The 25,657-nt window shown below is 46.2% G+C and overlaps 1 protein-coding gene across 2 annotated transcripts in view; it reads right to left on the bottom strand.

Annotated features, from left to right (window-relative positions):
* The window catches only part of LOC126194944 (uncharacterized), a 420,126-nt gene that overhangs the window by 86,521 nt on the left and 307,948 nt on the right, over positions 1–25,657 (bottom strand). For both annotated transcript variants that reach the window (XM_049933331.1, XM_049933332.1), the window contains exon 2: positions 9,254–9,471. In XM_049933331.1, the coding sequence (XP_049789288.1) occupies positions 9,254–9,471 (218 nt within the window). The remainder of the gene's footprint in view (positions 1–9,253; positions 9,472–25,657) is intronic.

Raw genomic sequence — 25,657 nt, 5'->3', positions numbered from 1 at the left:
GTTAGTATAAAGGCACCATTTCTCGTCACCAGTAATGATATAGGATAGGAACAGTCGATATTGTTCAGCAGAGCTGCACATATGCCTGCTCGCTGATTTTTATGGCTATGGCTTCGGCTTAGAGCAAGGGGAACCAATACACGCAATTTTTGAACCTTTCACGCTGCATGCAAATGTCGCACGATGGTGAATCGATCACAGTTCGTCACATCTGCCAGTTCTGTAGTACACTGACGTGGATCTGTGTGGATTAATGCGTTTAAACGATCTTCATCAAGCCCGAAAGGTATTACTGAACTAATGTCTACATCTACATTCATACTCCGCAAGCCACCCAACGGTGTGTGGCGGAGGGCACTTTATGTGCCATATTGTCATTACCTCCCTTTCCTATTCCAGTCGCGTATGGTTCTCGGGAAGAACGACTGCCGGAAGCCTCCGTGCGCGCTCGAATCTGTCTAATTTTACATTCGTGATCTCCTCGGGAGGTATAAGTAGGGGGAAGCAATATATTCGATACCTCATCCAGAAACGCACCCTCTCGAAACCTGGACAGCAAGCTACACCGCGATGCAGAACACCTTTCTTGCAGTGTCTGCCACTTGAGTTTGCTAAACATCTCCGTAACGCTATCCGCTTACCAAATAACCCTGTGACGAAACGCGCCGCTCTTCTTTGGATCTTCTCTATTTCCTCTGTCAACTCGACCTGGTACGGATCCCACACTGTTGAGCAATACTCAAGTATAGGTCGAACGAGTGTTTTGTAAGCCACCTCCTTTGTTGATGGACTACATTTTCTAAGGACTCTTCCAATGAATCTCAACCTGGCACCCGCCTTACCAACAATTAATTTTATATGATCATTCCACTTCAAATCGTTCCGTACGCATACTCCCAGATATTTTACAGAAGTAACTGCTACCAGTGTTTGTTCCGCTATCATAAAATTATACAATAAAGGATCCTTCTTTCTATGTATTTGCAATACATTACATTTGTTTATGTTAAGGGTCAGTTGCCACTCCCTGCACCAAGTACCTCTTCGCTGCAGATCTTTCTGCATTTCGCTGCATTTTCTGCATTTTCTAATGCTGCAACTTCTCTGTATACCACAGCATCATCCGCGACAAGACGCATGGAACTTCCGACACTATCTACTAGGTCATTTAAATATATTGTGAAAAGCAATGATCCCATAACACTCCCCTGTGGCATGCCAGAGGTACTTTAACGTCTGTCGACGTATCTCCATTGGGAACAACATGCTGTGTTCTGTTTGCTAACAACTCTTCAATCCACCCACACAGCTGGTTTGATATTCCGTAGGCTCTTACTTTGTTTATCAGGCGACAGTGCGGAACTGTATCGAACGCCTTCCGGAAGTCAAGGAAAATGACATCTACCTGGGAGCCTGTATCTAATATTTTCTGGGTCTTACGAACAAATAAAGCGAGTTGGGTCTCACACGATCGATGTTACCGGAATCCATGTTGATTCCTACAGAGTAGATTCTGGGTTTCCAGAAATGACATGATACGCGAGCAAAAACCATGTTCTAAAATTCTACAACAGATCGATGTTTTGCGCATCTGCTCGACGACCCTTCTTGAAAACTGGGACTCATTTCCAGTCATTTGGAACCTTCCGTTCCTCTATAGACTTGCAGTACACGGCTGTTAGAAGGGGGACAAGTTCTTTCTCGTACTCTGTGTAGAATCGAATTGGTATCCCGTTAGGTCCAGTGGACTTTCTTCTGTTGAGTGATTTCAGCTGCTTTTCTATTCCTTGAACACTTATTTCGATGTCAGCCATTTTTTCGTTCGTGCGAAGATTTAGAGAGGGAACTGCAGTGTGGTCTTCCTCTGTGAAACAGGTTTGGAAAAAGGTGTTTAATATTTCAGCTTTACGCGTGTCATCCTCTGTTTCAGTGCCATCATCATCTCAGTGTGTCTGGATATGCTGTTTCGATCACGTCAAAACGAGATAAAATGAAACATTTGCAGTCCTCGTTTTGATGTTATTTATTATATAGCAAACCAGTTTCAGTGACTCAATACACCACCTTCACGCCTTAACTGAGGCTGTGGGTAGAACTTCAATAGTGTACACAAATCCATCAGTGGTCGAAATCTATGAACTGGCTTCGGTAGTCTACTATAACAGTGATGTTATACCTGCAACCATCAACTAGCAATGTAACAGTGATGTTGTGCCTGCAACCATCAACTACCAATGTAACATTATTGTGTATGCAACCATTAACTAGGTAGTGCTGCTAGTTGATGGTTGCAGACACAACAATGTTACATTGCTAGTTGATGGTTGCAGGCACAACATCACTGTTACATTGCTACTTGATGGTTGCAGACCCATTGTCTTTGTGACAGTAGTCTACGGAAACCAATTCGTAAATGTTGGCAGTGATGGCATCATACAGAGTTCACCTGTTAACCTCAGTTAAGGCCTTAAGATGGTGAATTGACTCGCGGAAACTGGTTGCTAAATAATAAATAACATCGAAAGGACGGCTGCAGGTGTTTTATTTTATTGCGCAAATGAATGACTGAAGTCCCACAAACCTTCAGTCAGAGGGATGGACATACCAGAGATGCCAAAAACTATCATCTTTAAAACTAGAAAACCATTTTCTTGCCATACGCCGTACAATGGCTTCATCGCAATATAAAGCGGAAATGTTTGTGCCTGCCTGCGCTGCTGTCACCCTCCTATTGAACTGAAACAGAAGAATATGTCGCGAATGTTGCGTTTTTCCTACTTGGTCCTCCACCTTCTAGCGTTCAGTGCTCCACTCACAACCTCCAAATGACAAACTCACAATATGTGAACTCAAATGCAAGTGTTGCCCAAAAACTAATGCACCTCATTTTTTTCTCGCCTGAAAAGAATTCTACGAATGCGAAACGTTACTTATGTATTATGCGAAGTCTCCTGAGTGAGTGCGCCAAGTTTCCGTCACTTTCGAAAGATAGCGTAGCTGCAGGACAATTTCAAAATGGCGTCTGTAGGTGATACACGTTGCAAGCTACGTTCGGTCATTCAATTTACCACTGCAGAGAAAGAAACTGTGGGTAAATATTTACAAACACTTGTACAAAGTATATGGAGGATCTGCTGTCGACAGATGTACAGTTAGTCTCTGGGTACAGAAGGTCAGGTGATCAGAAGGCAGTTCGGCGAAGCTTGACGATATGCAGCGGTCGGGGAGACCATCCACAGCTGTCACGCATGACATGTTACAACGAGCTGATGACGTCATTCTCGAGGACAGACGCATTACGACTCGCCAGTTGGCGCTGCATCTGGCAACCAGCAAAGGGAGAGTGGATGCAGTTATCCGCACTCTTGGATATTCAAAAGTTCAAAAGTGTGTGTAATATGGGCCTCCGGTGTATAGCAGTGAATCACAAATCGCACAGAGAAAACATTTATCTCGGTTTGCTACAAAGTTTTCACGCTGAGGGGGAGGCGTTCTTGTACCAGATTGTGACAGGTGATGAAACATGGATTCAACATTTTGAGCCCGAAACAAAACGACAGTCGATGGAATGGCACCATTCCCACTCACCACAGAAGAAAAAAATTCAAAGCCACTGCTTCCACCGGTAAGGCCATAATCACCATATTCTGGGCTTGTGAAGGTGTGATTCTCATTGATGTGATGCCAAGAGGCGGTACCATTAGTTCAGAAGCATATGGCAACACATTAACAAAACTCAGGATTCACTTCAGGCGACTCCGGCAGCACAGAAACCCAGGAGATGTTCTGCTGCAACACGATAGCGCTTGGCCCCACACAAGTCTGAGGACTGCTGAACACATCATAAAGCAAGGCTGGACAGTGCTACCCCATCCACCCTACAGCCTTGACCTAGCCCCCTCGGACTTCCAATTGTGTGGGCCATTAAGGGATGCCATTCGTGGAAGACATTTTGAGAACAATGAGGCGGTGATTCACACAACGAAGCACTGGTTCCACCACCAGAACAAGGATTGGTACCGACAGGGCACACACGCCCTTGTTTCGCACTGGAGGAATGCTGTAGAATGGGATAGGGATTATGTGGAAAAATAGAGAGTGTAGATAAAACACCATTCTGGGATGGGGATTATGTGGAAAAATAGAGAGTGTAGATAAAACACCATTCTGTTCAATAAAGCACTAATGAAGAAGAAAATTGCGGTGCATTACTTTCGGGGCAACCCTCTTAGTGACAGTGAATGCACACACGGGCGCTTCTTCCCGTGGTGGTACATTGGGTTTGAGTGTATAGTGCGAGAGGACTCACTGTCCTCCCCTTATTTCCACTCATAATAATTGGACAGAACAAATTATATGGTATAAGTGTTTATTTGAATAAACCTTAAAACGCGCACAGCCAGTGCACCAACTGCAGCTCCTGGATTAGCTGGGAGACATACACGCCCCTCCGCTACGGGGTCTCGAAGCTACCTCCTCGACCGTTTCAACGGTGGCTAACCTTACATGCACACCCAAACGACCTGGGAGATCCGCTTCTGCACGTAGGTTGCAAGTTCTTCTGACAGGGAGCAGACTATACTGGACAGTCTGACCTGCCCAGTTTGAAAGCTGCCACTAGATGGCACTTGGAGTGAGTTGCAGAGTCCAAACATACTCCCACTCTAAAATGAGTTTTCTCATTTTAGAAATAACCATAATTTTAACAAACAACAAAACCAAAACAAGGAAAACAATAAAAATATAACTAGACACAATATCAATGGACATCAAACATAATTTTAACATACAACAAAACCAAAACAAGGAAAACAATAAAAATATAACTAGACACAATATCAATGGACATAAAACATGAATCTGGGATGCCCACACCACCAAAACACCACTGTTACACTGCATATGAAACACAATGTGTTCTAACATGTAGGACACATAAGAATCAAGTATTAATATCATACTGCATAAAAACATGAAAATCAGTACTAACAGCAGTCAGTCCCCAAAAAAAAAAAAAAAAAAAAAAAAAAAAAAAAAAAAAAAAAAACCTCTACAGCTTCTCAAGCTGATCTTACGAATTAAGAGATTGTTCCAGCAAATGGCAATTTGGTTCAAATGGCTCTGAGCGCTATGGGACTTAACTTCTGAGGTCATCAGTCCCCTAGAAAACAAATGGCTCTGAGCACTATGGGACTTAACATCTATGGTCATCAGTCCCCTAGAACTTAGAACTACTTAAACCTAACTAACCTATGGACAACACACAACACCCAGCCATCACGAGGCAGAGAAAATCCCTGACCCCGCCGGGAATCGAACCCGGGAACCCGGGCGTGGGAAGCGAGAACGCTACCGCACGACCACGAGATGCGGGCAGTCCCCTAGAGCTTAGAACTACTTAAACCTAACTAACCTAAGGACATCACACACATCCATGCACGAGGCAGGATTCGAACCTGCGACCGTAGCGGTCGCGCGGTTCCAAACTGTAGCGCCCAGAACCGCTCGTCCACCACGGCCGGCGGCAATTTGGCAGTGGGCCTGTATCCTGTACAACTACACAGATTTGAGGGAACACTTAACCGATTCACCTCTTAGGTCGGGGACACAGTTTTGCTATAGGCCTCTTAATCTGCCCATTAGCAGTTTTCACCATCACAACATGCACACACTTGTCAGGACTGGGAAACAACCGGTCAATGACACCCAGCCTCCATACCAAGGGAGGAAAGCTATCCTCCTTGACCAATACATGATCGCCGATCTGAGGTTGCCATGCTGCCTCCGATGCTCATTTTCTTCGTTGCTGCAGATCATGTACGTATTCTGTGGACCACCCCTTCCAAAAGGACTGCTGTACAAGTTGCAACCTGTTGGCGGGAACCTGAAGGACAAAGGGTTCAGGATGAGCACAAAGGGGCTGTCCAATTAGGAAACTACCAGGAGTGAGAGCAGTAGGAAAATCTAGGTCGTCAGAGAGAAGACACAACAGCCTTGAATTCAAGCATGCTTCTGTCTGAATTAACACAATAGTCAATTCTTCAAATGTCAGTACCACATTGACGACGATGCATTTGAGATGCGACTTCATGCATTTGATTCCTGCCTCCCAGATTCCACCAAAGTGAGGGGCACGAGGTGGTGTGAACCTCCAACTGATTCCCTCTGAGGTCAAAATATTCACCACACCTTCAACAGTAGCATCATTAGAGAAAAATCGGTTAAGTTCATTTTTTGTACCTGCAAATGTTGTGCTACTGTCACTGTGCATATGAGAAGGTTTCCCTCTTCTTGCAATGAATCTCCTGAAGGAAGCCGAAAATGAACATGTTACCAAGTCAGTAACTATTTCTAAGTGGGTGGCCTTGGTTGCCATGCAAGTGAATAATGCAGTATACGCCTTGGTGGTAACCTTACTCCGTATTTCACCATGCTTTACAGCAATAGGGCCTGCATAATCTACTCCACAGTGCTGGCATGGACGAGACTGGTTTACTCTAGCTGCAGGTAGTTGACCAATGAGTTGAACTGCTGTCTTGGACTTAAGCCTAAAGCATTTTAAACATTTCCTGATAACTCATTTGATTGTGTTACACCCATTGGGAATCCAAAAACTGCTGCGCAACGTAGCCAACAAATGTTGTGACCCAGCGTGCAACAAATTTTGATGTTCATCTGTTTTGAGAATTTTTGTGAGATGATGCTTAGGCGGTACGATAATAGGATGGCGCTCCTCATATGGTATACATGCATTCATTAATCTCCCTCCCACTCGTAAAATACCTACGGCATCAACAAATGAGTGCAAATCCCTTAATTTGCTATTATGTGGAATAGGGGAACTGGCCTTCAACAAAGCGATCTCGTTACCATATTCACTATGTTGAGCTGTGCCAAAGGCCCTTTTGATAGCGTTTTTGGCATTGCTGTGGAGTGAGTGGCCCAGTTATCCTTTCTGATTGCTGAGGCCTAGTATTATTAGCAAACCTCAGTGCACAGGACAAAACTCTGTAAGTTTTCTTGAATGGCGAATATTTACACAGAAGTTCATCATCAAATTTAATGATCGACACCAAGGATACTTGCGTATACCTTCATCCAGGCGCATCTCCTTCACTAAGTGGAGTGCAGGTGTTGCTGTCGAGGTTGCAAGTGGATAGCCATGACGGGCCAGATCACCACTGAACAAGTGAACTCAAAGCAGCTGGATTAATACCACGTGATAAGTGGTCAGCAGGATTATCTTCTGATCTGACATGTCTCCAGTTGGAAACTGAACTCAGTTTCTGGATTTTAGAGGCTCTGTTGGCAACAAAAGTTTTCCAATGACTAGGACTACACTGCAGCCAACAGGGAACTATTGTGGAGTCCATCCACAAATGAATGTCGCCACCATCTATGATGTCTAAGGCACTGGCCACCTTGTGAATGAGTCGAGCAAGAAGCAGAGCACCACATAATTCCAGTTGTGGAAGAGATTGTTGTTTTACAGGGGCAACCCGAGAATTGGCTGCAGCCAATGAGACCAACACACTGTTATTGGGAAGAAGACACATGAAGCATCACAAAAACCATGAATTTCTAATTTAACATACTGGGGGCACGGAATGATCTTCCTGTTAATCAAAATACCATTTAGGTAAGGCAGTTGCACAAAAACAGCATTCCATTCATCAGTGAAGTGGGATGGAAGAATTTCATCCCAATCGAGGCTTAGTTGCCACAACCGCTGCAAGAACACTTAACATCTTATGAGTGCTGGACCTAGAAGCATCAGTGGGTCAAAGATTGATGCTGTTGTAGACAGGACATTGCGCTTCTTAACCTTTGAGAGCCGATAGCTCTTCAGCTGCACATGGCACTGGAATGTGTCGGATCCAGGGTGTCATAACATCCCTAACGTTTTTATGGCTTGTTCACCAGTAAGATGACAAGGCAAAGATGTTTCTTTGTCCTTCACAGGAATTTTTCCCACGATCTTGTGACTATTGGAACACCGTTTCTTCAGTGGAAACCCGCAGAAGCAAGTAGTTGAGTTAGCTGGGTTTGAAGTTCCTGAGCTTCAGCTTCCGTAGCTGACCCACATAAAGTGTATAGTTCGAGAGTGTGGTGTCACCGGCAGACACCACACTTGCTAGGTGGTAGCCGTTAAATCGGCCGCTGTCCATCATTATACGTCGGACCCGCGTGTCGCCACTGTCAGTGATTGCAGACCGAGCGCCACCACACGGCAGGTCTAGAGAGCCGTCCTAGCACTCGCCCCAGTTGTACAGCAGACTTTGCCAGAGATGGATCAATGACAAATACGCTCTCATTTGCCGAGACGATAGTTAGCATAGCCTTCAGCTACGTCATTTGCTACGACCTAGCAAGGCGCCATTACCAGTTTATATTGAGATTATAATTCATGTATCAACAAGAGCGATGTTCTCCAATTATGGATTAAAGTTAAGTATTCCAGAAGCTATGTACTATTTTTTGCTACTATAATTACTTACCTTGTTCCAGACCTCACGCCAGTCTGCGTGAGCTTAAACGCGTGCATTTCGGTCTCCTCTAGCAACACGGTGTTGGCTCTTCTGCCAACACATCAGAGAGGTTCACTGTCCTCCCCTTATTTCCACTCACAATAATCGGACGGAACAAATTATATGGTATAAGTTATTAGAATAAACCTTACAACGAGCACAGGCAGCGCGCCAACTGTGGCTCTTGGCTTAGCTGAGAAACATAACGCCCGTCCGCTACGGGGACTCGAAGCTGCCATTACGACGGCGGCTAACCTTACCTGCGCGCACAAAGGACCTGGGAGATCATCTTCCGCACGCAGGTTGCAAGGTCTCCCGATAGGGAGCAGACTACACTGGACAGTGGGACCTGCCCACTTTGGAAGCTGCCACTAGATGGCACTTGGAGTGAGTTGCAGTGCCGAAACAGTAAAAAAAAGAAAAAAAAACAATGTGCAAAACAAAAGTGCTCCGAACTTACGTACCAGTGTAATATGACCATGTTTGGTGGGTGGGGCAATCAACTGTGCGGTCGTCACTGCCCGTACAAAGTCCCAAACTTCACAGAGGCCAGTCTAACCACTTCCACGAATGATGATGAAACGCTGAGGACAACACAGACACGTAGTCCCCGAGCAGAGAAAAATCCCCCACCCGGCCGGGAATCTAACCCGGAACCCCTTTACCAGAGGCGGCAACGCTAGCCAGCAGACGCCGAGCTGCGGACGCGCTGGTGCGGTACTCACGTCGACGTGGTTGCCGAGCGGCGGGAAGGCCTTCTTGCTGGGCTGCTCGCTGGGCGTGTAGCGGTAGAACTCGTGCCGACCCTTGTACCACTTGACGGAGTACAGCCGCTCCTCGCCCAGCTGGTAGTGGCACGCGAGCCGCGCGGACCGCCCCCGCAGCACGTGGCGCGGCACCGAGATGCGCACGTCGTGCAGGCACTGGCCGGGCGACCACACGCCTGCAACACCGCCACCACGGCCGCACACGTCACCAGCTCGCTATATGCAGTGTGCACTGGGAGCTACGCAACACTACATTCAAAAACTTCAAACACATTGAAGCGCCAAAGTTAAAAAAAAAAAACTCTTATAGCCATGCGTATTAAAATAGAGAGAGATAACAGGCAAAAGACGGTGCTCTGGTTGGCAATGTCTATATAAGACAACAAGTGTACGAGTCTGCTGCTGCAATGACAATTAACAAGATTTAAGTGAGTCTGGACGTGGTGTTATAGTCGGCGCACGAGCGGTGGGACACACCATCTCCGAGGAAGCGATGAAGTGGGGACTTTCCCGTACGGCCATTTCACGAGTGTACCGTCAATATCAGGGATCCGGTAAAACATCAAATCTCCGACATAGCTGCAGCGGGGAAAACATCCTGCAAGAAGGGGTCCAACGACGACCGAAGAGAATCGTTCAGCGTGACCGAAGTGCAACACTTACGCAAATTGCTGCAGATTTCGAAGCTGGGCCACCAACGAGTGTCAGCGTACGAACCATTCACCGAAACATCTTCGATATGGACTTTCGGAGCCGTGTACTCTTGATGACTGCACGACAAAAAGCTTTCTGCCTTGCCTGGTCCCGTCAACACCGAAAACGGGAGTGTTGATGACTGGAAACATGTTGCTCGGTCGGACAAGTCTCTTTTCAAATTGTATCGAGCGGATGGACGTCTACGGGTATGGAGACAGCCTCATGAATCCATGGACCCTCCATGTCAGCAGCGGACTGTTCAACCTGGTGGAGGCTCTGAAATTGTGTGGGGCGTTCTGTTGGAGTGATATGGGGCCCCTGATACGTCTAGATACGACTCTGATAGGTGACACATACGTAAGCATTCTGTCCGATCACATGCATCCATACATGTCCATTCTGCAGTCCGACGGGTTTGGGCAATTCCAGCAGGACAATGCGACACTCCACACGTCCAGAATTGCGACAGATTGGCTGCAGGAACACTCTTCTCAGCTTGAACACTTCCGCTGGCCTCCAAAAGATATCTCCATGGACACCCCTGCATGATTCATAGTGTCAATTCCCTCCAGCACAACTTCAGACATTAGTCGAGTCCATGCCTCATAGTGTTGCGGCGCTTATGAGTACTCGCGACCGCCCTACACGATATTAGGCAGGTGTATTAGTTTCTTTGGTCTCTTCATACTAATTAGTAGTGAAATAGGAGGCAATAGGAACAGGACTTCTGGCCACGTGCAGGCTTAATAATGCACGCGGCTCACTAAAAAACATCAAAACACGTTCATAGGATTTGTCGACCTGGAAAAAGCGTTCGACAATGTAAAATGGTGCAAGATGTTCGTAATTCTCAGAAAATAGGGGTAAGCTGTAGGGAGATATGGGTAATATACAATATGTTCAAGCCCCCAGAGGGAATGATAAGAGTGGACGACCAAGAACGAAGTGCTCGGACTTAATAGGGTGTAGGACAGGTTCAAATGGCTCTGAGCACTATGGGACTTAACATCTGAGGTCATCAGTCCCCAAGAACTTAGAACTACTTGAACCTAACTAACATAAGGACATCACACACATCCATGCCAGAGGCAGGATTCGAACCTGCGACCGTAGCAGTCGCGCGTTTCCGGACTGAAGCACCTAGAACCGCTCGGCCACTGCGGCCGGCTGTAAGAAGACGATGTAGTCTTTCTCGATACTGCTCAGTCTGTACATCGAAGAAGCAAAGAAGGAAATAAAAGGTTTAGGAATGGAATTAAAATTCAAGGTGAAATGATATCAATGATACGATTCGTTTATGACATTTCTATACTGAATGAAAGTGAAGAAGAATTACATGATCTGCTGAATGGAATGAACAATCTACTGAGAGTAAATCGAAGAAAGACGAAAGTGGTGAGAAGTAGAGGGAATGAGAACAGCGAGAAACTTAATACCAGGATTGATGGTCACGAAGTATATGAAGTTAAGGAATTCTGCTACCTAGGCAGCAATATAACCAATGACGGATGGAGCAACGGCGACATCAAAGGCATTCCTGGCCAAGAGAAGTTTGCTTGTATTAAACATAGACCTTAATGTGAGGAAGAAATTTCTGTAAATGTACGTTTGGAGCACAGCATTGTATGGCAGTGAAACATGGACTGTGGGAAAACCGGAACAGAAGAGAATCGAAGCATTTGAGATGTGGTGCTATACACTAATGTTAAAAATTAGGTGGACTCATAAGGTAGGGAACGAGGAGGTTCTGCGCAGAATCGGAGTGGAAAGGAATATGTGGAAAACACTGACGAGAAGAAGGGACAGGATGATAGGACATCTATTAAGGCATCAGGGAATGAGTTCCATGGCACCGAAGGGAGCTGTAGTGGACAAAATCTGTAGAGGAAGACAGAGAAAATAATTGAAGACGTAGGTTGCAAGAGCTACTCTGAGATTAAGAGGTCGGCTCAGAAGAGGAATTCGTGGTAGGCAGCATCAAACCAGTCAGGAGACCGAAGACTTGAAAAAAATACGAACGCAGGAAAGCTCTTATGAACAGCGTAGTGAACGCATTGTCGTAGTCAAGGTAGACACGGAGCGTAAGACCATTATAATACTACAAGTTCATGTGCAAGCTGTACATTGTGGTGATGAAAGGCATGGGATACCTCCGCATATCGTATCGGATCTCCTTTTGCCCGTCGTAGTGCATCATCATCTCGACGTGGGAGGGACTCAAATGGTTCAAATGGCTCTGAGCCCTATGGGACTTAACATCGGAAGTCATCAGTCCCCTAGAACTTAGAACTACTTAAACCTAACTAACCTAAGGACATCACACACATCCATGCCAGAGGCAGGATTCGAACCTGCGACCGTAGCAGTCGCGCGGTTCCAGACTGAAGCGCCTAGAATCGCTCGGCGACCGCGGCTGGCGGGAGGGACTCAACAATCGGTTGGAACTCCCCTGCAGAAATCCTGAGCAATGCTGTCTCTATAGCCGTCCATAATTGCGGAAGTGTTGCCGGCACAAGAAGTGTTGCTCGAGCCGACCCCTCGAGTATGACCCATAAATGTTCAAAGTGGTTCATGACAGGCAATGTGGGTGAGCATATTATTCACTCTAATGGTCCAGAATGTTCTTCAAACTAATCGCGAACAATTGTTGTTTGGGAATATTAAATCTGTGAATGACTGAAAATGGTCTCAAAATATCCAAAAATAACGATTGATAGTCAATGATCAGTTCAGCTGGACCATGTAAACACAGTCCACATCGTTATCGAGCCACCACCAGCTTGCACAGTGCCTTGTTAACAACTTGGCTTCGAAGAGTCTGCGCCAACTTCGAAGCGTGCCGTCAGCTCTTATTAACTGAAATCGCGACTCATCTGACGAAGCCACGGTTTTCCAGTCGTCTGGTCACGGTTCTCCTGTAGTCTAGCGATCGACCTATATGCTCACAAGCCCAGGGGAGGCTCGTCAGGCGATGTCGTGCTGTTAGCAACAGCACTCGAGTCGGTCGTCTGCTGCCGTAGCCCATTAACAACAAATTTCGCCGCACTCTCCTAATGGGTACGTTCGTCGTACGCCCCGCATTGATTTCTGTGGCTGTTTCGCCGAGTGTTGCTTGTCTCTTAGCACTGCCAATTCTACGCAAACTCCGCTGTTCTCGGTCGTTACGTGAAGGCCGTCGGCCACCGCATTGCCGGTCGTGAGAAGTAAGGTCTGAAACTTGGCATTCTCGGTAAACTGTCGATCTTCGAATATACACTCCTGGAAATTGAAATAAGAACACCGTGAATTCATTCTCCCAGGAAGGGGAAACTTTATTGACACATTCCTGGGGTCAGATACATCACATGATCACACTGACAGAACCACAGGCACGTAGACACAGGCAACAGAGCATGCACAATGTCGGCACTAGTACAGTGTATATCCACATTTCGCAGCAATGCAGGCTGCTATTCTCCCATGGAGACGATCGTAGAGATGCTGGATGTAGTCCTGTGGAACGGCTTGCCATGCCATTTCCACCTGGCGCCTCAGTTGGACCAGCGTTCGTGCTGGACGTGCAGACCACGTGAGACGACGCTTCATCCAGTCCCAAACATGCTCAATGGGGGACAGATCCGGAGATCTTGCTGGCCAGGGTAGTTGACTTACACCTTCTAGAGCACGTTGGGTGGCACGGGATACATGCGGACGTGCATTGTCCTGTTGGAACAGCAAGTTCCCTTGCCGGTCTAGGAATGGTAGAACGATGGGTTCGATGACGGTTTGGATGTACCGTGCACTATTCAGTGTCCCCTCGACGATCACCAGTGGTGTACGGCCAGTGTAGGAGATCGCTCCCCACACCATGATGCCGGGTGTTGGCCCTGTGTGCCTCGGTCGTATGCAGTCCTGATTGTGGCGCTCACCTGCACGGCGCCAAACACGCATACCACCATCATTGGCACCAAGGCAGAAGCGACTCTCATCGCTGAAGACGACACGTCTCCATTCGTCCCTCCATTCACGCCTGTCGCGACACCACTGGAGGCGGGCTGCACGATGTTGGGGCGTGAGCGGAAGACGGCCTAACGGTGTGCGGGACCGTAGCCCAGCTTCATGGACACGGTTGCGAATGGTCCTCGCCGATACCCCAGGAGCAACAGTGTCCCTAATTTGCTGGGAAGTGGCGGTGCGGTCCCCTACGGCACTGCGTAGGATCCTACGGTCTTGGCGTGCATCCGTGCGTCGCTGCGGTCCGGTCCCAGGTCGACGGGCACGTGCACCTTCCGCCGACCACTGGCGACAACATCGATGTACTGTGGAGACCTCACGCCCCACGTGTTGAGCAATTCGGCGGTACGTCCACCCGGCCTCCTGCATGCCCACTATACGCCCTCGCTCAAAGTCCGTCAACTGCACATACGGTTCACATCCACGCTGTTGCGGCATGCTACCAGTGTTAAAGACTGCGATGGAGCTCCGTATGCCACGGCAAACTGGCTGACACTGACGGCGGCGGTGCACAAATGTTGCGCAGCTAGCGCCATTCGACGGCCAACACCGCGGTTCCTGGTGTGTCTGCTGTGCCGTGCGTGTGATCATTGCTTGTACAGCCCTCTCGCAGTGTCCGGAACAAGTATGGTGGGTCTGACACACCGGTGTCAATGTGTTCTTTTTTCCATTTCCAGGAGTGTAAAATTCCCTAACGCATTCCGTAATGGAATGTCCCCTGTGTCTATCTCCAACTATCATTCCGCGTTCAAAGCCTATTAATTTCCGTCGAGCGGCCTAATCATTTGGACTCCTTTTCACATGAATCACCTAAGATGGAATGACAGCTTCACCAATGCACCACCCTTTTGTACCTTGCATGCGCGGTACTACTGCCATTTATATATGCATATATCGATATCCCATGACCTTTGTCCCCTCAGTTTGGTCCGATTAAAATAACTTGACGGTGGTTTTCTGTCACTTAGCGTTACAGTGTTGTCACATTGGATGCCGCTCGATTAAAGGCGACACGCAAACACGGCGGGTCACTTCGCAAGTGTTGAAATGCGGTTGATGTAACGCGGAGCATTTTGGAAGCGGGTGCTGTGTTGTATGGTGGCAACCCGAGAATATCCACAGCTTATTTTACGTTAGCAATGACTGAACTGCAACGGACGAAGCGTTTTGTAGTCCTGAATTTACGCTCATGTTCTAACCTGAGCACAGCTTCGTGATGTGTACTGTACCAAAAAAACAGCAGCCAACGACCTACGTCAGAACTATTAACCATAGTCGCTTTGTTTGTGGCAACTGCTTAAAAGACACCTCTAAAAGCAAACAAAATACACAAAAATTTCAGTTTCAGCTCAAAAGCATACTGTAGCTTCTCAATTTCGTTGGTTACCTGAAACTACTCTCATATTGGCTATACGAGCTGACGCGGCACTAATCGATGAGCTTTTCTGGTTGGCACTTGATTATAGCTTGCAGGCGACACAGGAAGATATCGTGGGGACCCTAATCTCACAGTCTCCTTTGTACGCTGCGCAACAAAGGTGAAGAATCACTTTCCTGAAACCCCGTAACTGTCGCCCATCCGGATGCAAAAATTTGTAACGGTTCAAAAGCGTGGTGCCCTCACACGTTTGCCTCGGGCTCAGCGACGTGTCGACAAAAGAGAAAAAAAGGCCCCAGCTCAGATGTGAGCTATAAGGTAGGTTAATGATGTCACATCAGCACTGTTTCACCACAATTCTGCCCAACGCCGCCGTGGGCGTGTCAGAAGATGGACAGGCCATCGCATCCCCTTTTACCCACATTTCATACCTTCTTTTTCCGCCTCGGCGATGAAATCCAGAACCGTGACACCCAGTGTTGAAATCGCGGTTTTTTTCTTGTGGGTGGACGAGAGAAACATGACAGACAAATGGCTGTACAGGATCGACACGAAAATGCCTCAGGGGGAGGCATATAGGGAGTCAATGAATCGACCCTTTCCATTGGCTGCCGAAAATGACAATTTTCAGTGCGTTGACTTACAGGACGACGTTCTTGACAACGATCGACAGTGCTACCACCCTCTGAGCGTTTCAGCGCTACTCTAAGGACAACGTCGGCTGCAACAACATTCAACTAGACCTGCTACCATTGGAGTACCACTGGAGTGTACTGCGACAATTTTTGTTCTGTTACGCAGGGTGTGATCACCAGGAAACATTCAAAACCATTAGATGGAATCTGAAAGTGATCCGAAGCAGGGAATGTGTTTTATGCTTTCATAGCGCTTAGTTTAGCATCCTGCTGTGGCGTGAACACGGGAGGGGGGGGGGGGGAGGTGCGGATGTGGGGGGGGGGGGGGGGGAGCGGGGTACATTATCACATGCGTGAATATGAATAAAACGTCAAAGGTCTTCTAAGATTCCCCCCCCCCCCCCCCCAGTTCAGCAAGACTCTTGATGCCACCCACGCACGTTTGCTGAGCACTTTAAAAATGTACTAGTCGGAAACTAACTTCGTTGCTAATTTAGACTCGCGACTGCTCTTAGCCCTGAATGTCAGCCGACCGCACCTACAGGGGGCGAAGAGGTTATCTAGCCCTTAGCCGTTAGAGCACCCATGAGGCGGAATCGGTGTCGAAGTTTCTGATATTTTTAAAGTGCTCAACAAACGAGTGTCAGTGGTAACGAGGCTGCTGTCGAACTGACTCTTTGTGATGTTATTCACGCATATGTTAATGTGAACGAGTACAATACATTTTGACTTATGGCAGTGAAACATAAACTTTCAGCGCGAAAACCTTTCTAAAACTGTGGATTGTTCAGTGAACAACACACAGATATCCGCTGGATGAGACAGGAAAACAAACAAATGGCTCAGGGAAACTACTAGAGTTGAAGGCGCGATCATGAATGTAATGGAAATGATCTGCAAGGATCACGTAACAAGGCGAATGAGTGGAAGATGAACCAAGTAAGTTCTTTGTAGGGTTCGAGTAGCGACAAAAAGCATAGGACACATCTACATACACTCTGCCAGCCACCACACGGTGTGTGGCAGAGGGTACTTTGTGAACCATTGCCACTTACCCCTTCTTTTTCAGAAACGAATAGTTCGCGGGAAGAAAGAGTGCCGGTCGGCCTTGGTGTGCACTCGAATTCCTCTGGTTTTATCTTCATGATCTTTTCACGATATATGCGTAGGAGGAACTTCCTGAGAGATTAAAACTGTGTGCCGGATCGAGACTCGAACTCGGGACTCTTGCTTTTCGCGGGGAAATGCTCTACTGACTGAACAACCCAAGTAGGACTCACAACCCATCGTCACAGCTTTAGTTTCTCTACTACATGTTTCCTGTCATACTTGGGTGTCCCAGTCGGTAGAGCACTTGCCCGCGAAAGGCCAGTCCCGCACACAATTTTAATGTGCCAGAAAGTTTCATACCAGGACACCCTTGGCTGGAGAAAGGAAATTTTATTCCGGACATATTTGTTAACACTTCTGTTAACATCACTTGGAAATTTAACAATTAACCTATCTTGATGCAGAGCGCCTCTCGTAGTGCGTCAGCCACTGGAGATCGACGATCATTTCTGTGACGCTTTCAGACTTACTAAACGAACCTTTTCTTTCGCGCTGCTCTTCTTCGCATCTTCTCTATTTGCCGGCCGCGGTGGTCTAGCGGTTCTAGGCGCGCAGTCCGGAACCGCGCGACTGCTACGGTTGCAGGTTCGAATCCTGCCTCGGGCATGGCTGTGTGTGATGTCCTTAGGTTAGTTCGGTTTAAGTAGTTCTAAGTTCTAGGGGACTAATGACCACAGTAGCCATTTGAACCATTTCTCTATTTCCTCTATACGTCCCATCTGGTACGGATCCCATGCTGACGAGTAATATCCAAGTGTTAGTCGAACAAGTGTTTCGGAAGCTGCTTTCTTTGTGGATGACTACATTTCCTGAGGAATTTATTGTCATCTTTCCACTTCATATCTCTCCGTGCGGGCACTCCTAGATATTTTATGAAAGTCACTGCTTCCAGTGACTGTTCTGCAATCGTGCAGTCATTCAGTAAGGGGTCTTTTTGTCTGTGTATTCGTAATGAGTTACACTTGTTTATGCTGAGAGTCAGTTGCCTCTCCCTACACCACGCGTTGATCCCCTGCAGGTTTTCCTACGTTTCGCTACCGTTTTCTAGGGTTGGCACTTCTCTGTGTACAACAGCATCATCTGCGGAAAACCTCATGGAACTTCTTATATTATATACGCTGTGAAAAGTAATGGTCCTATCACACTCCCCTGGGCACACCAGACGTTACTTTTATGTCGTAAGACTTCTCTCCGTTCAGGCTGCCACAATGAGTTCTTTTCTCTAGAAAATCTTCAATCCAATCACACAGTCACTCACCGACAATGCAACAGCGGCGAGGTTTCGTCTATCTTAAGGGCAGATTGTGATCAAGGCAGTAATGATACATATGTATCTGTGTTGAACAATAAATAAGTCAACACTACGATTTCTATTTGGATTATTCAGGAAATAGTGTTACAGGGCCTATTCAGATACTTCAACCGAGAAAACGAAAAAGGAATATACACTTAAAAGCCAAAAAACTAGTTCTCCTGCCTAATATCGTGAAGGGATCCGAAAGCAAGCAAAAGTGCCGCAACACGACGTGGCAAGAACTCGACTGATGTCAGAAGTAGTGCTGGAGGGAACTGACCCCATGAATCCTGCAGGGCTGTCCATAAATCCCTAAGAGTACGAGGTGGTGCAGCTCTCTTCTCAGTAGCACGTTGCAAGTCATCCCACATATGCCCCATAATGTTCATGTCTGGGGAGTTTGGTGGACAGCGGAAGTGTTTAAACTCAGAAGAGTGGAGGCAATCTTTAGCAGTTCTGGACGTGTGGGGTGTCGCATTGTCCTGCTGGAATTGCCCAAGTGCCTTGGAGTGCACAATGGACATGAATGGATACAGGTGATCAGACAGGATGCTTACACACGTGTCACCTGTCAGACTCGTATCTAGACATATCAGGAGTCCCATATCACTCCAACTGCACACACCCCACACCATTACAGAGCTTCCACCAGACCGAGCAGTCCCCTGCTGACATGCAGGGTACAAAGATTCATGAGGTTCTCATCATACCCGAACACGTCCATCCGCTCGATACAAATTGAAACGAGACTCGTCCGACCGAGCAGCATGTTTCCAGTCATCAACAGTCCAGTGTCGGTGTTGACGGGCACAAGCGAGGTGTAATGCTTTAAGTCGTGCAGTCGTCAAGAGTACACGAGTTGGCCTTCGGCTCCGAAAGCCAATAGCGAACATGTTTCGTTGAATGGTTCGCACGCTGACACTTATTGGTGGTCTAGCATTGATATCTTCAGCAGTCTGCGGAAGGGTTGCATTTCTGTCACTTTGAACGATTCTCTTGAGTCGTCGTTGGTCCCCTTCTTGCAGGATCTTTTTCCGGTCGCAGCGATGTCGGAGATTTGATGTTTCACCGGAATTTTGATATTCACTGTACACTCGTAAAATGGTCGTATGGGAAAATCCCAATGTCATCGCTACGTCTGAGATCCTTTGTCCCACGCTCGTGCGCCGACTGCAACATCACCTGCACACTCACTTAAATGTTGATAACCTGCCATTGTAGCAGCAGTAACCGATTTGACAACTGCGCCAGACACTTGTTGCCGACCGCAGCGCAGTATTCTGCCTGTTTACATATCTCTGTTTCTGAATACGCATACTTATAACAGTTTCTTTGGCACTTCAGTGTATAACGGACAGTGCCTATACCACCTTCATTTTACTGACGTGAAGATAAATTTCAACAAAGAACGAAAATGGTAACTTCGATTACCGAAACCGGTAATGTCTGGATGTCGGGGAAAAGGCATCTAGCTGGTCGCCTCTATCTACCACTTTCTGGGTCTCGTAGAGATTGCTTAGGGAGTGTAATATCCACGACACTATGTTCTAGCCACAAATATTAAAATGAACTAAGTATACAAACTTCAACAAATATTATCGATACTACGTATAAAAGGACTGTATCATGTAAAAAGGACGACAATTATTTCATTATTTCTGTAATAATTTAATATCTGTGCGAATTAAAACTATTATGAGAGAACTACATTCATAGGCAACGACAATTATAATCCTTTTTTTTGTTATCTGTGATAATTGTGGTTCATTTGTTCTTCCTGTGCTAACCGATGAACTGTTCGGACGTGAGACGTGTGAGGTTTCTAAAGAGAGAACCTGTAACTATATTGTTAATTATTATTTGACAAATAGAGTAACTATTGTCTGGACGTGGATTTGTATTTATTTCTAATCCAATCTAATTAATGTTTTTAAGTGCTAATTTTCAGCTCCGCAATTAGGAGCGCAGCCATTAGCGCTAGGAACTTACAGCGGAGTTTACTAGTAGCTGGTATAAAAAAAAATATGACGGTATTTGTCATTGAAAATGATTTTAAATGCTAAAGAATAGAGATAAAGGGCTTAAAGAGTTTTCTCTACCATAAATATATTACCTTGATAACATAAATCGAGAATAACAATACACAAATTGACTATCGTCCGTCTGCCGCCATCTTAGCAAAAATATCTCCGCGGCAGTTTTGAATCGAGAATTTTAACAAACATAAATGTTGTTAGATATAAATGAATGGAAATAAATGTGCACCGGTGGTCCGGAATCTACTTTAAAAGACAGAATTCAACTCAGAATGAGTCTTTAAAAATAGTGCTCACAGCACGTTACGTAATATCGATTTCTTATTTGCTAATGTATGAAGCCTAATTATTTCGGACGAGTTACATGAAATATTTTAATAGGAGACATACGTCAGTGTTGTGCGTGGGTAGTATTTTGTGACTAAATGTTCCCTTTGCTAGAGAAAAGTGCTTCGATCTTAAGTAACAGTTGTGTAAAATATGATAAATGATACGCAATTTAGTGCAAATCACACGACTTTACAGACAACATTGCTACACAACGTCAAGTGGAGATTTCTTTAGCAGAGTGACAAATATTAGCCGGGATAATTATTTTTGAGATCAAACGAATTGTTACGCTATTTTTTTGTTTTATAAGTAATTAAAGTCACGAAATACTATAAACCGGTTCCGCCGCAGGGGGGGGGGGGATTTAATTTAGCAGTGAAATCCTAAGGGTTGCTACTCCCGCCGCCCGTATTTCTGCTGATGATGAAGAGCTTAGCGTTGATAATATTATGAGAAATGTGTTGAAATTACCAGAACTGCGTCTCAAACTGAGAACATCATCGGAGTATAAGGCTTCACGTTGCCAAGATACAAGCTCGAAACATTAGAAAAGAGCTGTGAAAAGGTAGAAACTCGACCTTGTAAGCAATTTGGAACAGCACGTGTGTAAGTGGTAGTGTTTATCGTATAAGGCTCAACTCCAGACAGACGAGAAGGGCGCAATTTGTCAGTGGGCGCCCACCTCAGTGACAGAGCCGCTGCTGGTGGGGTAGGGACGCGAGGTTCGGAATTTCCGCCTAATGGCATCGTCAGCGGCAGCGGCAGCAGCAGTCGGCACTGCAAGCTCTTCCGGTCGCCAGCGGCGCGCATTAGCAAGAGGCCTCGCGGCTAAGTGGGCGCAAGCGGCTGCGGCCACAACCGTTCCATTTAGCAGCCAGGCACACCGCCCTCTGCGCGCTGCGCGGTTTTCCTGGCGCGGACTGCGAGTGTTGCTTACACCGCACATCGCTCACTAGTCCGCGCCTCCAGTGGCACTGACAAGGGGACCCTCCATACTGTAAATCACGGATTTTGATGCGCTTCAAATACGTTGTACAGGCACTTACCCTGAGTACCTGGCTATCCGGTTTTTTAGCGACGGGCCTTGGTTTTTGAGAAAATTGATTTTGAAATTCACTGCGTGATTTGTATACGTGTAACATTACACATATTTCGTGCAAGTCAGGGTAGAGCAGCGGTAAAGGTTCACGGTTACCGCCCTGGAGGTAGTCTGTTCGAATCCTTCTCGTGTACTTTTTTTAATATAAAATCGACCGAATTTTTCAATTTTATTTCAAAGAATACGAACAAACAGTGTAAGGAGTGCAAAATTATAAAGATATATTCAGTTATTCATTTTTTTAAACATTCATTCCGTTTGTGGTTCGGATCATATTCTCCCAGTGCATCCTCTTCGTTGAAATCTATCAATTCATCATCAATAATGATCTGCCTTTCGGTCAAGAGACCCTGTATTGCGATACATATCTCACTGTCAATTGCCGGCCGAAGTGGCCGTGCGGTTAAAGGCGCTGCAGTCCGGAACCGCAAAACCGCTACGGTCGCAGGTTCGAATCCTGCCTCGGGCATGGATGTTTGTGATGTCCTTAGGTTAGTTAGGTTTAACTAGTTCTAAGTTCTAGGGGACTAATGACCTCAGCAGTTGAGTCCCATAGTGCTCAGAGCCATTTGAACCTCACTGTCAATTGCAACGGAATTGGCAGAGATCACGCTAGGCGGTGCATTCGTTACGAGATTCAAATCGCGGAGCAGCTTTTCGGCGTATTTAATGGCATTTGTGACTTCGCCTTTTGATTCTTCGTTCAACTCCTCTACTTGTGGATTTTCTTCTGGCTCACTACTGCAGAAACACTTGGTTCTTCCATTTCACAGAATTTTTCTAACTCAGGGCACTAGAGACGCTCTGCGAGCAACTGACGCTGTAGTTAGATGCGAACTTACAGGAATGCAGCTTGCATCCTCATTGGCCGTAGCTGGAAGCTGGGGTTCACGTTACAGCTAACAATATTCACGGGAGAGGGGACGATAATGGGCGGAGATCGATTTCAGGTAATACAAAAGCGACCGTTCTACGAACATTTGGAACTCCAACTGCCAACCACAAACGGAATGAATATTTGAAAAAATTAATAACTGAATATATCTTTATAATTTCGCACACCTTACACTGTTTGTTGATATTCTTTGAAATAAAATTGAAAAATTCGGTCGATTTTGAAAAAAAAAAGGTACGCGAGTAGGATTCGAACATGGTAGCTCCAGCGCGGTAGCCTTGAATCTTTACCACTGCGTTCCTCGGAATATGCGTAATGTTATGGGTATACCAAGCGCGCAATGAACTTCAAAATCGATTTTCTCAAAAACCAAGGCCCGTCGCTAAAAAACCGGATAGCCAGGTACTCAGGGTAAGCGACTCTACAACATATTTGAAGCGCATCAAAATCCGTGATTTACAGTATGGAGGGTCCCCTTGTGAGTGTAGACCACAGCGGTTACAAGTTTGGCTACCAGCATCTCCTATTGAACTGTTTTCTGGCCTGCCTGTAACGCACTCGCGTTGTCTTCCGGTTACCCCTTTCAGAGTAATATCCGCCGACGTACTGAAGACGGTCATAAATCTGACATTGCGGCATGTACCTGATTTGCCGCCATACCACGTCTTATAGGATTTCAAAGGCAGCCTTTTTTTTATAAAGTGTGCGGTAAAACAATTGACCAATAGTGGTGGCTAGAACGACAGCATCAAACGAATTAATTTAGTTATTGGAACTAGGGGTCGCGTTTCATTTTCGGCCTTATATAAACGTAACTGGGAACAAGAAAAACCTAAAGCATCACATACACGTGTATTCTACGTAGCTGGTGTATCATACAGCACTTCTTTAAAAATAAAAACAGTCACATCTTACAACATGTCCTAAGAAAGGCAAAGTACATGATACATTAATATGTTACTGTATACAGACTTACCACCGAGTATGTCGTAGGAAATGTTCGAACTGACACCGTTTTCACGCTAGCATAGAACATGGTAGCAATGCAGGCATTGACATGTTCTCTGAAAGACACCAGAAGTAGTGTGAATCACTTCTGCTGCTGCCATAATGTGAGCCATCAAGCCCTGTTCATCTCCAATTGGTGTTGCTTACACGCTATCTTTCATCTTACCCAGAGGAAAAAAAATCCAACCGTATCAACTTTGACGAACGTGGACACAGCCACGTTGGTCCACCGCGTCCGATCCATCTGTCAGAAAATGTCCTATGTGATCTCTGACAGCGTGTTCAAAATGCGTAGTTGCGCCGCCACGTTGCAACCAAAGGTTTTGCCTAACTCCAAGCGGTACATCCTCCAGGAGTGCACGCAGTACTTGTTGCGAAAACACAAGGTACGTGTGAGCATTCAACTTTTGAGGTAACATACATGTGTCAATCTGCGAGCCGTTCACAGTCCCTGGGCACATGTTTACAGCGAATCGCTCTTGATGATTATGGATGTACCCTGCATGAGGATTCGGTAGTATGCAAACGTGGCCGTTGTATAAATTGAAAATGCCTTCACTAAAGGAATCTTCCTTTGTAAACAACAAACGCTCATGGAAATGCGGCTGTTGAGCTACTCGTAGAAACCAGTCAACAAATTCCGGACGCCTAGGGAAGTCGTCCGGACCCCTGTCTTGTACCTTTTATCGCTGGAAAGGACGAAGACTGGTCTCATGGAAAACGTACCAGACGAGAGACCGGTCCATGCCAAGATCATCAGCGAATCGCCTGCTACTTACCGCTGTACCTTGTTCCGTGCGATATAAACACATCTTCGTCAAACTCAACCGTAGGAGCAGTGCGTCTCCTTCCTGTATCACGCTTACTAACCCGCAACGATCCCGTCCCTCTCAAACGATGGTTCAATCCCGCGTCCGGTCATCCTGATTTAGGTTTTCCGTGATTTCCCTAAATCACTCCAGGCAAATGCCGGGATGGTTCCTCTGAAAGGGCACGGCCGACTTCCTTTCCTATCCTTCCTTAATCCGATAAGACCGATGACCTCGCTGTCTGGTCTCCTTCCCCAAAACAACCCCAACCTCTCAAACGTCTGGCAGCTGACACAAAACTATTTTTCTGGGGCAGCCTGCGACGTGGATAACGTCCTTGCATTGCCACTAGCAGCACCATAGGCCACGTCTCTTAGCTCGTTGCATGTGAAACCATATTTCATGTTTCTGCTTCACAACACTCACTCGTTGACACCCACTCTAGTCGGACCACTGTACCTACTCAGCACAATGGAATGTTACTTAAAACAACGTTCTGCATTGCATATCAGACCCACCTAGCGACATCTGCAAACACAAACAGATTTCACACCTGAAGACCGCCATACATCCGGAGTTGATAACACATGTAGTGCCTTAAATATGGAACTTCGACCCACAGTTCGAATACTTGTCTTTCTGTCCTACTCTCTCAGTCGGTTTTGTCCGTACTATGTATACTTTTATTATTTACTAGACCCCATACCCTGCAGCCAGCGCCATATCACGCTAGCAGTACATCTGAAGACTACATCACATTAATGACAATACATACAGCGCACATGGCAGCTGGTAATTACACTCACGGAAATGAAAAGATATCATGAACGCCTTGACGGAATGCTACCAATCTGAAATCCTCTGTGATATATTGAATAAAATTTCATTGTTTTGCGAGTTTATCCTAATTACAGAAAAAAACCAGTCCAACAGATTGAAACGAAACTTCCTGGTAGATTAGAACTGTCTGCGGGAACAGGACTCGAATCTGGGACGTTTGTTTTGCCTTTCGCGGGCAAGTGCTCAATCAGCTTTTTTTTAATGACCATGCAGCATTGCTAGAATGGTATGATAATTAA

This window comes from Schistocerca nitens, chromosome 7 (assembly GCF_023898315.1).
Source record: "Schistocerca nitens isolate TAMUIC-IGC-003100 chromosome 7, iqSchNite1.1, whole genome shotgun sequence".
NCBI lineage: Eukaryota > Metazoa > Arthropoda > Insecta > Orthoptera > Acrididae > Schistocerca > Schistocerca nitens.
Note: the sequence above shows the minus strand (reverse complement) of the source record. Positions and strands in the feature narration are given on the sequence as shown.